At 44.6% G+C, this 17,828-nt stretch overlaps 1 protein-coding gene across 1 annotated transcript; it reads right to left on the bottom strand.

Moving 5' to 3' along the window:
* Positions 1-14,676: 14,676 nt before the first annotated feature.
* Positions 14,677-15,705, bottom strand: LOC146197384 (adhesion G protein-coupled receptor E3-like). The gene has a single exon (XM_084596478.1). The coding sequence runs from the start codon at positions 15,703-15,705 to the stop codon at positions 14,677-14,679; it is 1,029 nt and encodes a 342-aa protein (XP_084452604.1).
* Positions 15,706-17,828: the final 2,123 nt, after the last annotated feature.

Below are 17,828 nucleotides of genomic sequence, written 5' to 3'. Positions count from 1 at the left end.
TGTCTGTAATAAAAGAATTTAGATATCTTGCGGCTTCTAGTGTTACTTTTTTTTTTGCTGAAGCTGTTCGGATTGTTGTATGTCACTATTTGCTTGCACGAAGTGCAGGAAAAATGAGTTAGCTCTTTCTTAAGGCATTCTCCACTCTTGAGAGTAGCACCTATTTTTTTGACCCATCAAAGCTCTCTAATGAACTTCAGCTGCGGCAACTCTCCGTTTTTTGTGCGGTGAGCTTGCGCAGCATTTCAGCATCCCCCCCCCCTTTCCAAATTTTATCGGTTGTCGATGGAACTTTTGTCGAGCGCAGTTTCTCAAACGATGTCAAGTTTACTAGGAAGACATAGCAAGCATAGCATCGACGCTGCTTGTAAACCAAATAGAAGCTGAGAGAAAAATGTGACGGAAAGGAAGAAAAATAATTTAATGATTGAAATGCGCAGATATAAAAAGAACTGAGAAAAAAACTTGTAAGCAAACAACACCGGACAGATGGTACGCTTTCATACCGTTCCAACTTCGGAACTGTCCGGAAGGATATTTCATCATCTCCTTTGCTCCTTCAATATCTCGCAACCTACACTGTTTTCTCGGAGTTCCTTTTAAAGACTGATTCTGTCGGCATCTGCCTTTACAGTGCTATCATAGCAAAGAACTGGCCGTCAGTGGTTAAGATTATTCTTCCCAATTACTGTTCACCCCAGAGAAAAAGAGAACTTGTGTAAAGCAGATCTGATAGTAAAATAGTGGAATGAGCGTTATTTTCCATGCAAATACATCTATTGTCTGAAGCCTCTTATAGGACTCCTTAGATTATGGGGCATTCAAAGAGACCTTCTCGTGTTTTCTGGATAAATCTGGGCAGAAATCGAAAAGCTTTTATTTTTGGTTGGTCCCTTTTCGTGGAGTATCCTTTTAGAACTTGACATTGTTTTTTGTATTCCCCCTCTCTTCTGCGTTTTCTTCTTTTTACTAAAAATAGGCTGCTCCCTTAAAGAAAGAAGTAATATTTAGATTTCAATGACGTAAACTGTAAATCAAGAAGCTTAGGCTAGCCGATAAGTCGTTTTGCCTAATTAAACCTCCATATCTTACATAAAGACTCGCCGTGAATCCTGGAAGCTGTCACCCTTAAAGAACGTCTCTCCGAACATGCTAAGTCCAGTGACACAGCGGACCCAAATGAAAATACTTCCCTAAGCCATCTGTGATTCTTTTTTCCATCGGCTGCATTTCGCCAAGTTATCCTTTTAAATTGTTATCCTTTTTTACCGCCTTTTGCAGCGTCAGTGTTCATCCACTCAACTTCATTATGTAATTGTTAAGGTAATTGAATGCTTGGCCTAACTCTCTTAATTTTGATTACCTCACAGCAATTATCTTGTTTTCTATCCTTTCGTCTAACCTATTTAACCCTTTTGCACACAAATAAAACAGGCTTGTAACCAGATATCGTGGTTCCGATGATCAATGTTTGTATTTCTCAAGCTGTTGCGTCCGTTATGCGGTACCGACAACCCGACACCAAACTATTGTGACTGCTAGAAACCATTCAAATTATCGTTAAACAGACTCGCGATAGAATCATCACACATCCCCTGTGCAAGCCGTTCTGCTTCGAAAATTAATGCTTCTACTGACAAACATGGGAAAATAACTAGCGTACTTCTGGCATCTCCACCTGTCTTTTGGCATGCAACATGTTTCAGCTCGGATAATTGGTCAAAATTACTGCGATACGCCACCATCAGAGGCCGACTACCGTTGCTATAAGACCGGAAAAATTATGCGGATGGCAGCAGCCTGGGTGGTATCATGCCACAAGCGAGCCTAAGCAGTTCATCAGTGTAATGGATCTGCGTTGTGCCGTTTCCATAGTAACAACTGAGAAACGAACACGCACTGTGCGCTGTTTTCGATTCACGCGCGTGGCGAAGGGGAGCGGAGGAAACAACGCAGTTGGGCTGTGCTGCTGAGTAGAGACGACCGAGCGTGAACTTCAGGTGGATTTGTTATTGCTGCGCTGCCAGGATTTTCGCTCGTTTTCTTTTCGCTTCCTGCGTTTTGTGAACTTGTTGATAGTACTTCGTTTGTCGTTTAGCGTGCGCCTCTGTGTTTCTCCCGGCGCAGTGGTTTCGCTATGGCAACAGCTTTCAGTATTATGAGAGAGACCTGCTCTTCGCACTGATTTATTACGTCTAGGGTACGCCTCTAAGCCCGGCTTGTGGAGATTCGCGTGGATAACTACTTTAGCTCTAGGAACAACAACGAAGACTAGAGAGAAATAACTATCACCTAACTTTATTTTCAGTACCCGTGAGCTTAATGGAAGAAGAAGTGTGAATAAATTGGCTACTTTCATGCAAGCTGTGTGCAAGTCGCGAATTCAACCAGAGACAGCGTAGCTTCTATGGCATTTAAATGGTTACCCGTTGCACCTCTTCCCTAGTCCCTTAACTCAGGTCGCGGTTAGGGAACGTACTCAGAGTGATGTATCTACGGTTGCTACCAAAAATAACCTAGGTTCGTTATTGTTATCACGCCTGTAATGACTAGACACTGCCCACCAAGAAGCAGTGGTGACGCGTGGCAGAATAAAACTCGATAGTATGAACACCTGGTTTAAAATGTGGCGCTTATTGCAGCTTGTGAATGGCCAAGGAATAAAAGTTATCAGTTCTACTAGAACGTAAGAGAATTTGTAGGTGTCATCGGAGAGAAGAATTGACTGGGTTGTTACCTTCTTATTGCATAAACATGAACCAGCTGGTCCGAACCAGCTCGCGTCAGCCCTCTTGTAATAATTTACGTGTTCACATGCTCCCTAAGAATGCCTCCTGCAGAGTAAAGTGAAAACTGCTCAATCGTTATAATTGCTACTTTAATTTGCTTTCTTTAAAAACGACATGTCTCTATATGGCACTTATTCCAAAGGGCGCTTTGCCAGCAGCCCCATCTTTGGGATTTCATTGTTGTCGCTTTAAACTTAAATTTTAAATGCTTTTGGAGTATAACAAAAATGAGAGGAAATCTGCTACATTCAAGGTTAACCTGCTCATCTTGCTTTGATCGCAGGGGAGGGGCGGGGTGTATCAAACATTGATCGAACGTAAGTAAAGAAATTCTCCGAACGATGCAGCGTCGAGAACGCGTTCGTTCCTAGGAAGAAAAACGGATACATTCGATATGCAAGATCGGGATCCTCGAGCCTTAAACTGATCGGATATGCGCATCTCGTAAACAAGGAAAAGGTAGAGGATCCGGTCTGCGTCTCTTCTCATATATAGGTTTTAGCTGTTCCGCGACGGTACCTGCCCCCGAAGGCGCGCCATCAGCTTGGATACCCGTTGAGCCTCTCAAATTATGCCAGAAGAGCACGGCTTTTATGCAAAAGGTCTTCATCGTGCGTTCTTCGGCCTACCCTCCGGCTTCAAACTCATTTTCGGCGCACTTCAGAATGTTTGCCGCATGCTTGGAGATTTCTTTTATGCAAATAGCGACTGGCTGCCATTCCATCTTCCCTAAGAGGGCGCTCTGAACGTCAAGCACAAGCTTCTCCGGATGCGAGCTTCATCAAAATGCACGAAATAAGAGCACATGACGTGGAACACGCGCATCCTACGCACTGCACTGGCCTGTAATTTATGGGTGAACAATATGGCCAATACGGCTCAATGCACAGGCACTGCAGCGTGGAGCATATGCCCTTGCTCCATGCGGGAAATGAGATTCGTACGCACGCCGGCTGCAAGCCAGTTTGCATTCGTACGCTCTGGGCAAAGAAATTTTATGTCAAGAGGGAAGGAGGTTGGTTTTAAGTGCCGTGCTCTGGAAGTCGTATTAGCACGAAAGAATCTAAATCCTTGTTTCCCAGGATACTCAAATTCGCCGTATAAATGGAAAGTCACAAGCATGCCTCTAGCAAGTGGTAGTCGGCTGGAGACTTGGTTCTGGTCGTTAGACGCGGTGTAACGTGCCGAGACGCCATGACATCCTATAGTTGGTAGAAGCTTATAGCTCGGAGCAGGAGAAGAAAATCGCACATGGTCATCTTTGGATCCCGCATGAGGTACTCTACTCCTATGCCACGAAGGCACACTGCACGGCTTCGTTTAAGTGGAGCTTCGCGTCAATGTCGAGCGGTCTTTACAATTATGTGGTGGCTGCGAATGTATGCAAACAAACAAGCGTGGAATAATAAATACACATATTGATGGACGAGCAAATAAGCCAGCACCAAAGATCATTGCCGCGAACAAGGATCCGCAAGGAGAACTGCAGGTGGGAGCCATTACCGCTGCCGCGTCATACCCTTTAGGCCGATGCCTAAGCGTACCTTAAACATTTTTTTTTATACTACCAACATCCACCAAACTATACTTCCGCGTCAATATTGCTGCGAGGAAGAAGATCGGCAGTGGCCTAAGAGAAGCCCTCGCGCTAGGCCAGTCATTAAATCATCCTTCACCCTGTCGCCATGTTGTGCGTCTTCTTGCTTGTCGCCAAGTAACATTTTGGTTTAAGGTGTGGTGTACCCATCCTCACTTTGGAGCATCGACGCCATCCGTACGCCGGGACCATCGGCCGAGAGCCCATGGATATTGAATGCAACTTCGCCCCAGCCCTTCCTGATCAGGCCCGACCAGCCGCAACAGCGTCGCCACGCCCCCAGCCTGAATCAGAAGACAAGGCGCACAGACGAACTTACCAGCGACGAGAGCAGAGCAAAGACCCGAACGACCAGAATGAACCGATGGACATGAACATACAACCCCCCGCCCAGCCGCCCTACGCGACCTCGAGCTGATCGGTCCCATGAATGCTTTGGTGGTGGATGGTTGAAGAGCTCTAGGGGAGGTGGGTCAACCATGCATCATCGTCCTGATTGTTATCGTGGCGGCAAACAAAGTAATCTCTACTATCTTTTCTTCAACATCCTCAACGCCACGTCACCACCGTCTTGAACGAACCGATCGGGACGATCGCTCGGTGGCCCCGGGACGTGCTGCGAGAAAGAATATCGGCAGTGGCGCAGAGGAGCCCTCGCGCTAGGCCAGCGATTAAATCATCCTTCACCCTGTCGCCATGATATGCCGTCTTATTCCTTGTCACCACGTAACAATATTTTGTGCCTACAGCTTTAAGTAAGTTGATTTAGTTTATACCCAGAGAGGCACATACCTGTCTTGATTGTGGACCCATTGTTTATAGTGGCCTTATTCACAATTTTACTATTCCGATTTCCGCATCTTTGGCGTAACACTGAGCCATGATAAGCGGTAAGCGCGCAGTTGCGTCATACTGGACCTCACCGCAACGCACAATGCTGAATGGTTCGAATACATCAACGTTCGACATTGTGATGAGGTCACGGTCACACTTCCTGAAAAGAATGCAATTAGTGATAATGTGAACCGCGCAAATTACGAAGGACAAGAAAAGAAGAAGGAACACAGGACAGCGCTCGTCCTGCGTCCCTTCTACTTTTCTCGTCCCTTTTAGTTTGCGCTGTTTGCACTGTGAATAACTACTAGCTCGCCCAATGTTTAACCTTTTTCTAAATGCATTTAGTAACCAATAAATAAAATATTATACTCGCCAATACTACAGCCTTCGCCTAATAAATTGTTACATAGCATTAATCGTTTTATGAGTTCATTCCGTGACTTTCGCGGCAATTAAAATTGTTCGGATTCATGTGTACTCCCCGCCGGGGTGGCACAGTGGTTACGGCGCTCGACTACTGTTCCCAAGGACGCGGGATCGAATAATGGCCGCTTTTCGTTGGAGGCGAAAATCAAGGCGCCCGTGTGCTGTGCGATGTCAGTGCACGTTAAAGAACCCCAGGTGGTCGAAATTTCTGGGGCCCTCCACTACGGCGTCTTTCATAGCCTGGGGCGCTTTGGGACGTTAAACGCTGCAAACCAAACCTATCATGTGTGCTACCCACAGGGAGCCTTATTCACACTTCATTATAGTCTGGGCCTTTACAAAACAAAAATGCAGCAAAAACTAAATCTTTTTACCGACTGAAGGACACGGTAACGAGGTGCGCCCACAACCGCTGAACTAGTGCATAATGAATGAGACCGCACTTCGCTAAGTTTCGATTTTTACCTCGGCGAAGTTAGGCATAGCCTGAGCTCTACAGTCACATTACAAATGCTGTCACGTTTAAGCCCGTTTATTAAGCACCCAACAAAGCGGCAAATTATTCGGCGGAATATGCGCTTTTTTATCAAATTAGACATTACTACAGCCATGGTTGTATGCGGCGAGAAAAGCATTTATATGCATACAAATAAAAAATGATATAGAACTCCATTTTCTTTTGAGTAGAAAATTGATAACACTCGATAACCGCCTGCATTTGGGAACAGTCTACACGGAGAATTGTCTGCAGAGATCTGACCACGCACACAGCCCACAGTGTGCGTGCAGCCATGAAGAAGACTATTTATCTCCCCTATTATTGGGTTAGCAAGACCTCCTGAATTAGAGGACCAGATTAAAGAGGGCCTCAGTGCTCTTAATAAAAGATAGGTGAGTCTTCAAAACCTGTTGCCTCTTGTCTGACTTGCGTGGTGTTAAAACGAGCTCTCACAGCGCTGAATCAATGCTCGGGACAACGGTTCTCATTTCCATACGTTTGTGACTATTTTATATTTCTCCTTCCTTGCTAATTACAACTGTCAGGCTGTCATTCTTAGTAATTTATCATGCATGGTGCATTGTTCCCTAAGGAGTTAACTGATTATTCAGTTCTATATATATATATTTCTTTTTCTGACAGGTGTACCGCGTTTTCTACGTTTTGCACAATGATTTAGTTGTACTCTGCTTTCTAGAGATGTATAATGTAGGTTCACGTGGCTTATTTGTAATCTACACAGGAATATTTGTCGCCGATAGTAGGCTCGACCTCTCCTATTGTGCCTACAAAGTTGTAGAAGGAAAAGAAAAGTGCATGCTTTCAGCAGCAGTTTCCGTTAAGGTCACTTTACTTCCCAGAAATAAATTATTTACACTTTTTATATTGTTTATCCAGATTTCCCTGCTGAGTTGTGAGGCTCTCTTGTTTCGTATATGTGCTGCGAATTTAACTGTAAACGTACGGGTAGAAGATTTTCAAGGCCTTGAATAATGTTGTAACTTAGCGCGTGTGTTCACGAACGAGCGAAAACTGCTACCGTAGAAAATCTAGTAGTCTGGGAAAGTGAGAAAAAAGATAAAAAAATTGGAAACATACTTTGCGGAGTGTAATTAATTTTTTAATGAAAGATACTTATCAGTTGCCACTGGTACTAGGAAAGGCTGCTTGGAGGCTTAGTGGATTCTATAGCATGTTGAAAAGCGTAGTGAAGCATCAGTTAGTAACGAGCCTGTTTCTCGGACATGACGGAGCTTGTCCTCCTGAAAAGGAATACTGGAAAGATTTAAGCACCCAAGAAAATTTTACTTGGGAACCTTGTGAGGTGACGCGGCGAGCTACGGCATCGGTCGCTAATGCCTACAAGCCACGGGGAAACTTCTCATCATTAGCATCACCTCTTCCCATATATACATTTTGTGGTCGTATTGATACACGCGAAGAAGTATTTACACGTATCATGAATGACTCTAAAAACTAGGGCAGCGAAAGAAAAATGTCCATAACTAGGTAAAAGGTTGAAATTGGCTCCTGATTTTGTTGTAGCAACGATGGTGCAAGACTCTCTCCTGCCTTTGCTCTTTACTGCTTACAAGCACGTAATCCAGGCGAAAACCAGATAGCTTGAATTAAAGCTCCAGTAAGCATCGTACCATGCATAGACTAGGAGTGGGCTCTCGCTAGATGCACTGCTCCACGCGCTCTAGCAAAATTAAACACTGTGTCTTCATAATATAGGTTAAACGACCTGATGCGAATATGTGCAAATGTGGTAATACGCTGAAGGCGGGGTGTAATTCGGGCATGATCTTATATCTATTGGCAATGATTAAAATTATTATTTTCAGTTTTTTTTTTCCTTCTTCGTAACTATTCGTTGTTGTAGCGAAATATTTCTCGCAATATGTATGAATATATAATATCTATATGCCTTGCAAGCAAAAATATTGAAGGGACAGTGCTGCGAAATAAATAAATAAATAAATAGATAAATAAATAAATAAATAAATAAATAAATAAATAAATAAATAAATAAATAAATAAATAAATAAATAAATAAATAAATAAATAAATAAATAAATAAATAAATAAATAAATAAATAAGGCACAAGAATCATGTCAGGAGCGTTAGTCGCAGTGAGCTCCTCTGTACTTCTAGTTTGTATTTGCATTTATTTTTGTGCCGTATTTAATTGTTGGCATTACGGCCATGTTTTAAAATTTTCATTCATCGTATTTTCGCAATTACATTTGTTATTGCACTGATCCCACCGCTTGCAGGATGCGAATATTGTATCATATATTTTTTTCCAGGACCTTTCATATTCGAGTAATGCGACGCATAAAAATAATTTGCTTTTTTTACCTCAAATTGAATATAAAAAGAAAAACAATTTATTGAACAGACAACAAAGACTAACACCGAAAACAGCCTGCAGGAGTGCTAGGTTTGCCAAACAATGCTGTATGATGCAGTATCCATGTCCCGCCACACCATCCTAAAAGCCAATAACTGACCGAACAGACGGTGCTCGCGTTCTTCACTCACCATGTTTATACCTTTTGAAATATACTTAACGTGTCAAAACCATTACCGCAGCGCATGCTATTTTTAAAGTTTTATTGATACACAAGAAACCAGTGGCTTGTAAACCAACAGTTCCTGTGATATAGAAACTAGACGATCGCGGCACCATCGCACTCAGCTCATAGTCTGTCTGCACTTAACACCACTGAAAAATTTACCGCTTTCCCTGCATCCCTCGAGCAGCGTTTAGGAATCCTCTTTCCGCAGCCCCTCGAGTGCACACTCTGAGCATATTGAGAAACTAACGACGCGTATAACGCTTTGAGTGCCGTCACTTTACAGGCTCATTTCCGTTTTCCAGAAAAGCTTCTGTTTTCTTTTTAGATTATTTGCAACCTCGGTATCCGTGTTCGCAATCTCAATCATTATCTTTTAGCCAGGCGTTCTCGAACTAGCGCCAAACCTGAGCTAAACGGGCCATGAGTGAACAATACGAATGCGCACGTCCCGTGTCCCGAATGAACGCTCGATAATTTAGTATCGTTTTTACGGCTTAGCAAATACGCGGGTGATATTTATGTACTGTGCCAGAAAATGGCTTAGTGCGGCAGAATTTGATTTATGGAGACCGGATTTCAGCTGCGTCTAAGGTATCGTCGCCTATCACAGGCTGGACATTAATTTAGATGAGGACTCAGCGTGGGTTTCTCGAGCCCGAATTTCGACAACTAATAGCCCGGCACTTCTGACGCCCGCATTTTCTCAACTGTTTTTTTTTTTTTTTTCCACATCCTCTATCGAGCTTGTGACGTGAAACGGTCTGTCAGCAGACAGTTTGCGAAGCGAAAGCCTCGCGCAATTTATTACGACTCGTGATAAATCATCCCTTGGAAATTTTCAATCGCACTTTTAAAGTTTTGCGCAGTAAGTGTACAAATGAGGCCGTTTACACATTTAACTACAGGACGATTCTTGCTAAGCTTTTTTCATTCATTCTTTAAATCTGCGTAATTAATGAAGCCAGACAGGAACGTTTGTGACATCTTTCTTTTTAGAGGTAATTAAAAGTTTCCTATATACGACGTGCTTTTATGGCAGGTTAATTAAGCCATAAAGTTATATTAAATTTTTTTATTTCATAGCTAGAAGCTTAGCGGCTGTCAGGAAACACCTACAACAGAGCAGCGAACAGTTACATAGACTTAAAAGATTCTGGGCCAATATTCGCGCCCTGAGTGTTAAGTAAAATATGATTCCCCGAAGGCTGCCTTTGAGCATTTGGGAAAGAAAAACAAAACTGCCGCGATTACCATCTTTAATTGAAGGAGCTTCACTGAAACCCTCGGCATTCATAGGTATTGAGTAAATGTTTAAATTGAAAGAAACTGTCAAGGAGCGAAATTTCGCTCAATGCAACAAAATTTATTTACACTTTCTTGTGTGTTCGGCATGCTTAAAATTATCTCCACAACAGCAGGAATCTGTTTTTCAATTTTTATAGCGGCTTGTTGGTCAGTGACAAAAAGCCAGTTCTTTCCTCTCCACTCCACCCCCCCCCCCCCCCCTTTTTTTTTCTTTTACAGCAATACACTGTTCTAACACTTCTTTGTAGTCGGCGTGCGTCAGCTGATATGAGCATCACTGAAATGATAAAACAAGTGCTCGGAATATTTGGCGAACTCGACAGGGTGCATCGGAGGCCACACTGATTAAACAGCCGTCTCCCTCTAACTCTTCAAGAATGCTGTGTGCAAAAGTACAGCGGCTACTGTCCGAAATACCTGCAATAAATTTTGATTCAAATAGCGGTCTGTGCTCTCATACGTACCTACATTATAGCTGAGAATAAACCTAGGGAGATACAGTCGCATCACAATCATAGGCAACCGAAAGAAATCTTTGCCAGGGAAAAGCGAGAAAACCTTTTAAGAGAAACAACGGCTGAGATCACACTTGCGCATCTCCGTTGCGCGCATAAACTAACAAGAGTATAAATATTTACAGTTCTGTTCTAATAACCCAGAACCATGCTGTTCGTATTCAGCAATATATAAATGTTTTTTACTGCCTTCCGATACACACAAAAAATAGACTGAAGTAATGACGAGTAATGATGTAGAGAGAACAACGGCAATATTCTTTTACGTGCGAACAACTGTGATTCGCTGATATATGTTGTAGCAAATGTAAGGGAGAGAGTTATAATAACGCATTTGATTTGGGTTATGAGGCTTATGTTCCAAAGCGACTCAGGCCAGTCGGAAAAAACTACAGAAAATTTTCTGTTGGTACGACAGAATTTCTGTGCGGTTTTTGATGGGAAACCTGTTGTGACAAGAGAACATTCTGTAGTAACACCAGAAATTTGCTACAGAACTACAGACAACAGAAATATACTACAGAAAAACTATACAGAACTACAGAAAAGTACTACAGAACTACGGAAAACTCTGATGCTTACGACAGAACTCCAGGATTTTTTGTAGTATTTTTGACACAGTTCTGTAGTATTTTCCGACTGGGAGACGCCGTAATGGAAGGCTCCGGAAATTTTGACTGTCTGAGGTTCTTTAACGTGCACTGATATTGCACAGTACAGGGGTGCCTTACTTTTTGCCCCCATAGAGAGGAGGCTGCCGCTGCCGGGATTCGATCCCGCATCCTTGTGTGCAGCATTGAAGCGCTTTAACCACTGCGCCACCACGGCAGCCTAAGTCAACATATTCTGACAGTGTGTTTTACAATGCACGCTTATTGTCTGCGTACGTATCGCGTATCGTTGGACGATAGAAAATATAAGGAGACTAATTTAACCATTTTGCGCCTTTGAAGAAGCCGTGCTAGTGGAGATGCGTGTTCAGATACACGGTGCTGCCCGTGATGATCCGTGCAGTAAAACGCGAAGGAAGCGAAGTAATTATTCATGTTTACGAGACTACATTACTCTCCCTTGCTCGAGTAAAATTTGAAACTCGACAAAGCACAACTTCTAGAATAGAAGTTCGTTAAATAAGCTATTTCGATGTATGCTACTATTAATGACAGACAAAAACTTTTCGAGTGATACAAGCGGAAAATGGCAAATACAAAATCGCCTCATTCCTGTCTGCGTCGTGCCGACTGATACATAAATTGATAGAGCCATGACATTCTCGTTGCTGCACTTAATTGTTAAGCTTTCCAAGGTGTAAACTGGGTAAAAAATGATTTTTCTAGTTTCGAGACTTAACATTAGAAGCTTGGAGCTTGAAACAAAGTTCATTTTGTAGTGAGCAACTGTTTCACTGCAAGAAAGCTTTGCCTTAATTTCAAAAGATAGGAGGAGCACCTTTTGGTTTCAATTTATGTCGTCATGTTCTGAAGCCCCACGGCACCAGACAAAACCGGTCAACACTACCGTTTAAACCGACTCCCAAGAGGGAGTCGGGCCACGAGGCTTTACATAATAAGTTTTTCTGCGTATCAAAAGATGATAAAGCATCGAACTTAGAATCCCCGTTGACAACTATACCGAAGTGTGTTATTATGCATGAAGTGATGCATGCTGGATGACCCGACATGTTTTTGTTGGCATCCGACGACATGCAGCACAGCCAGGTTTCACTTAATTGACCGAGTGCTTTGTCGTTTTCCACGGTCCACCAAGCGAACACACTACTAGTCGTGCGCTGGCCTTACGTGCGCGTGAGATGTCGGCAGATTTCTAATTCTTGACCAACACATGCGTCGATGCTGTGCCCGAAAAATCGGGGGCGTTATGAAGAAAAACGCAAATCGGTGCGGCGGAGTCTTGTTCGCGCTACACGTGGACAACTGCACTATGGGTCTGGTATTTGCTGCTGCCCGCTAACATCACCGAAATTAATGATTTCTAGTTCCGGCGAACAGTTTGCTGCTTGTTCGGATTGGCGTCGATCTCGCATCTGTTGGCCGGCGCGAGCCATGCGCGTAGACGTCACTCAGAACGCTCCTTTGCCTTCTAGCATTTGCGGAGGCGTATTTCTGGAATCGTGAAGAACTCGCACTCGGTCTGTCCGATCGCGCCAGCATCGTCTAAGCGCACTTTACGCGGTGACATAAACGCGGCTGCGCTGCGTCATCTGCTGACAATGACGACAACATGCCGTATTATCCAGCATGCGTCGCTTCATGCAAGCTCCCTGTATTCGCAATCGCGAGTGTTAAACGAGATTTGGGATGCTTGAGAAGGTTTCTTGAGAATGAACGACTATGTCCAAGTGATCTTCGATAGCATTTTGCAAGCTGCAAAAATGTTAGAATGGCAGAGAAAACAATTAATTTAAAACGTTCTTTGAATATGAGATTACATGAAAAAAGAAAGAAAAAGGAAACACAGACGCCAATATTTTTGCTCAGTTATTTTATATTTTACTCAATCGAGAAAATGAGATACACAAACACAGCTCCCTCAAAGCAGGTTATTATCACACATTTCTAACACAGATCCAAGTAACAGTTCGCAGGTGAAAATAAGCAAACACTGAAATTTGTTATTTATTTCGCTGGAGAGTATTATGAAAGCAATGATCTAAAAAAAAACAGAGTTCACTTTCTGTTCTGGAGGGTCATACACACAAAAATAATATGCATGCGTCGATTATTGAACAGTTCCTATAGCAGCCGCTTTTAAATATTTTTGTGAAATTCTGCCGTGTACGAATGTCGGAGGGGAATAATTTGGCAATATAAGTTTTCCACGCAAATACAGCACGAAAGCTTTAGAGCCAGTTTCTGGGTAAATGAAGCCTAGTGATTCACAAGTAAGGAGACATATACTTTGGAAATATTGTCGGAAACTAAAGAGCGCACTTCCACCAACATTATGAATAGCTTTACGGCACTGTCAGTAGAATTTCGTATACCATGCGTGTGTCCAAAACGAAGTTGTCCAAAAAATTCGGATGCTTCATGATATGCGTTTCTTCTCACTCGGTGCCAAGGTTAATCAAATCCCATAACTCTCTTTTAGGGATGGTTACCCTGGCGCGATAAGCTATCGGGCTTCTACAACAGCTTTGACGATATAGCCATGAAGGCTGTACACATTTAGAGCACTACTGCACTCAGTCTAGTTAAATCTGAGCGCCACTTCTGACAAGGCATTTGCAACCTCCTTCCTAGAGAAAGCCCACACTTTTGCTATATTCACAGGTGCTAATGAGGGTAAGGCGGGGCCTCCAGCTTTTACCTACAAAACGAATACTTCACCCCGGTGTTAGCGACCCTAAGTTTCTGACGTAGTTACCTTAATTTCTCACTGAGTGCGCAGAATTGCGAGCGTGGACCTGTGGGCATGCGCTATCACCAGAGTGACTTCTATCAAAAGACACGTCACAGTAGCTATCATGTCAAAAAGCCGACAGCGCCTTAGTATTCGTACGCGCCAGTGGCTAATGGGAACGTGCTGACATACCATGGTCGCAGCGTCGCCGATGCCAGAAGAAAATTTGCGCCTCGTATGGCAAGGCAACATCGCTCGCGGTTAAGGCCACAGAGATCGAGATCACTTTCACGATTTTCCGTCGCCATTTCGAGAGCAGTCTAATGTCCACCGGCAAAGTTCATTTTTTCTAGCGTCGATCCACGGCATCGTAACGCTACAGATTCAGGTGCCCATCCCCTTCAGTTGCACGAAATATTGTTAAAGTCTAAAGTGACAGGGGCATTTTATGCACGGCAAACAATGGCGCCTGAAATCAGTCATAGGTGTACGTTGCCAGAGGCAGTACAGTCGAACAGAAAAACTTTTGTATTTCACGAGTATAGCCAGAGCATATCTCAACATTTATTTCGCAAAATTAACCCACCAGGATTTACTTTCTCCGAAAAAAAATGTCAGGACCTAAGAACGATATTACCTTCAGCGGGGCCAATCTCATGGGAACAGTATCCTTTACCTGTCTTCAAGCTTGCCTACCGCAAGTGTTAAGTGCAGGCACAAGCGCATTTCAAGCAGCGTCTCTCGGTGGCTACAAAATGTTCACACTGCGTCCGGCGTTGGCTCCCAGGTCAGCAAGGCCAGGTCGGTAGATCCGGACAGGTCTGACGCACCGTAGCCTTTGCGGCTGCTTCCAGAACGGAGTGACCTGCTATACAGGCGGAACACACGCGAGTTGCACGAATAGGCTAGGGCGACGAAGAAGCCTTGCACCGACGCAAGCATGCAGAAAGCGAACCAGACGGCCTTGAGACGCGCCAGTTGAGCTGCTAGCCCACAGACCCAGGTCAGGGTCAAGACGAGCAGCAGCTTGGCGTAGAGGAACAGCTGAAGATAGCGTCTTCGCTTCATGCGGTCTCTTGTCTTGCGGTTCATCTGCAGGCTAGCGGTGTACCGGGTAAGAATGGCTGCCTTGACGAAGTACCGAACGTCTGATACGGCTAATACAAAGGCTGGGAGGCAGAACGTCCAAAGATACGAGCCACGCCCCAAGATCCAGCAGGTCACTCGGTCTTCGGACGTTTGGTCCAGGACTGTTCCAAAATGAACGACCGCGGAAAGACCTGTCAAAACCAACGGGAGTCCCCAAGCAAACGCTGCCGCCTTGAGGAACGACTTACGGTCTTCACTTGCGGGAGAAGGTTGCAGATTGATGTTGTCTCTGAAGGTCTTGTACATGTCCCTTGCCATTGCGGCAAGCCAGCAGTGAACTGCGAGCCACAGAAAGTGCAGAAGAAATCCCAAAGTCACGCAGAGTCTTTTGTCGCTGGGTCTTTCTACTCCAATCACGCTAAGAAGGTGCGATAGGAAAAATGCTGCCAGCAGGTTCAGCAGGGATGTTCCACTAAGTGTGCGCAAGTCCGAGAAGAGGCTGTAGGTGATGAACGTGAGGACGACTCCGACGATGGACAGGCTTGTTCCAATCACAGATAGTAGCGATAACAGGCCTGTAGAGCCTGTTCCAATCTCGAATCCGTTGCCGGCTACCCATGTGCCGTTGACTTTATGTAGGTGCGGTGCATACCCGCCATCGCCGAAAGTGTGAAGTCCCACGGCAAAGACATCGGCCATTATGACTTCTGTTAATAAACAGTATTGAAATCAGGAAAATATATGCAGCATTGATCCGTGGTGTGGAAAGCTGACCGCTGCGGCCAGACTTCAAAACTGCTGTTTCGCGTAGTCAACACTCCCGGGGAGGCGTCTGACAAATCATTCGTGAGAAAGGCGGCAAAGCTTCTCTGGAGGCCAACGTTTAAAAGCTTTGGTCTACGAGGTCTGCTTTTCCTTTCACCAAAATGGCAGCTTCTCACTTTCACAACAAGATCATGTGCGGCCGATTTATTTTGGTGTTTTAGTATAGTGCGGTAGCCTTTTAAACAGGGCAAAATGACCTCCTGTCTTGGGCAATAAAAGAAGGCTCTTGAAGAACGGTTGAAGCACCTTGCCCAGTAAACCCGCGCTGAGCGTCCTGGAGAGATCTCTGTTCGAGTTTACACTCAGACGCAGTGAACTGTTCTAGAACAGTGGTTCTTCAGTCTCATCTCCGCATTGGTGCAGTGAACTCACCAAATACGTCGTAGAATAAATCCAGATGTAAGAGAACGCAATCTTCTCAGCAAGCTTAAATATTTTCAGCACTCGTTGCATGTATCCTTTGAAAATCCCGAGCGGAATGAACGTATCGTTCCACGCACTCCGTGACACCTTCCGGCTAGCGTCTTCAACAGTGATAGCTTTGAAGTTCACGTGCTTCTGTATATTTGGACGAACTGCACTGAGTAGAAGCCTGAAAATTGTCCCAGATCAACAACAAGCTGTAAGCGTGTGGAATATACGTTACAAATAACGTGTTAGACACTTGAAATCGGTGCTCTCAGGATTCACAGAAAATATTTTTGCGGCCATGCGTGGTCCTGGATAACGAAGCAGAAGTCAGGTGCTTAAAAGCACCAAGCGGCAGTCCAGCTGAAAGGCCAGTCGGTTTCGAGTATGCCACGAACAGATGAGTGCAAGAAGCTGTGTTCCCTCACATGCGGCGAAGCAACTCGGCGACGAGACATCAAACATTCAACAAACTATCCGCCTCATAGGTCAGTGATGTGGTAGTCCGCATCCGTCGGCCGAGCGAGCAGATCGGAATACGGGCGGCCAAGTCGGACACGGCACAGAACGCGGACGAGAGCTCGAAGCCCCTTGCCGCGGCACGCGTAGCAGCACCACGCGTGAGACGCGCTCACGTTGAGCGTTGGGCGTCGTTTGACGGCACCGTAGCTCCGGGGCGCTGTTCTATAACACCGCGAACCAGAGCGAGGGACGAGAGAGAAAAATGAAAAGGAGCTGGGAAGGGAAAGGTGAGAGATCCCGTTACGACAACAAACGAGGAGGGAGCGAGTGGCAGAAGGAATGGGGAAGAAAAGGGAGGGAAAGGAACTATCTGAAAGGGAAGCATTGGGAGCGGTGAGAGAAAGCAGTTTTTTAGGCTGCCGAGAGGGCAGGGAGAGAGGGAGGAGGAACTTACCGTTCGGCGCTGCCACCTAGTGGCGAGCCAGGAAACTTGATTGCGCGTGTCTTGCGGTGACGCCAGGACATCCAAGTGGTGCATCGAATCAAGACAATTGGGTCGGACGGCATGTGTGTAGCCGCGCAATTTCTTGTCATTTCCTGCTTCCTTTTGTTTGTTTGCTCAAATACTTCTAACGATGTCGTTGTGTGCACTGGTGGCCTTTGTCCACTTACCCACGAAACCTATTCTAGAAAGACCACACGCGACTATATGCAGGGGTGAAATTATTATCACGCGCTGACGACTTATGAGTAGCTCTTGAGTGGTGCATTAACTTGAAAAAAGGCCCTCGAAGTTTTCAGGACTTTGTACTGTTGGCATCATGTCACGATTTAGAAAAACTTCCCATTCATTTCAATAAATTTCGAATCAAGCTGTAGAGTTTTAAGGACGAAGGCAGCTCAAGTTAAACAGCAGAGAAAAATACTGACCAAATTTGCAACATCATTCGTAACTAAACAAACGTTTAGCCATTTAAAAATGTTGCACGCGTTCCGTCCACCTAGAGGTTGGAATCCTCCTGAGGAAATCTGTCATTGCCAGTCAGTGTTTTACCTGCACCGCATGCTGTTTTAAGGCAGGTATGCATTTAATACTTCAACCACCACCCCGAGTTGTACTTGTCATA

The sequence above is a fragment of the Amblyomma maculatum genome, chromosome 3 (genome assembly GCF_055883805.1).
Source record: "Amblyomma maculatum isolate TAMU_Amacu chromosome 3, ASM5588380v1, whole genome shotgun sequence".
NCBI classification, from domain to species: Eukaryota; Metazoa; Arthropoda; class Arachnida; order Ixodida; family Ixodidae; genus Amblyomma; species Amblyomma maculatum.
The sequence above is the reverse complement of the archived record's forward strand: the minus strand, read 5'-3'. Positions and strand labels throughout refer to the sequence as shown.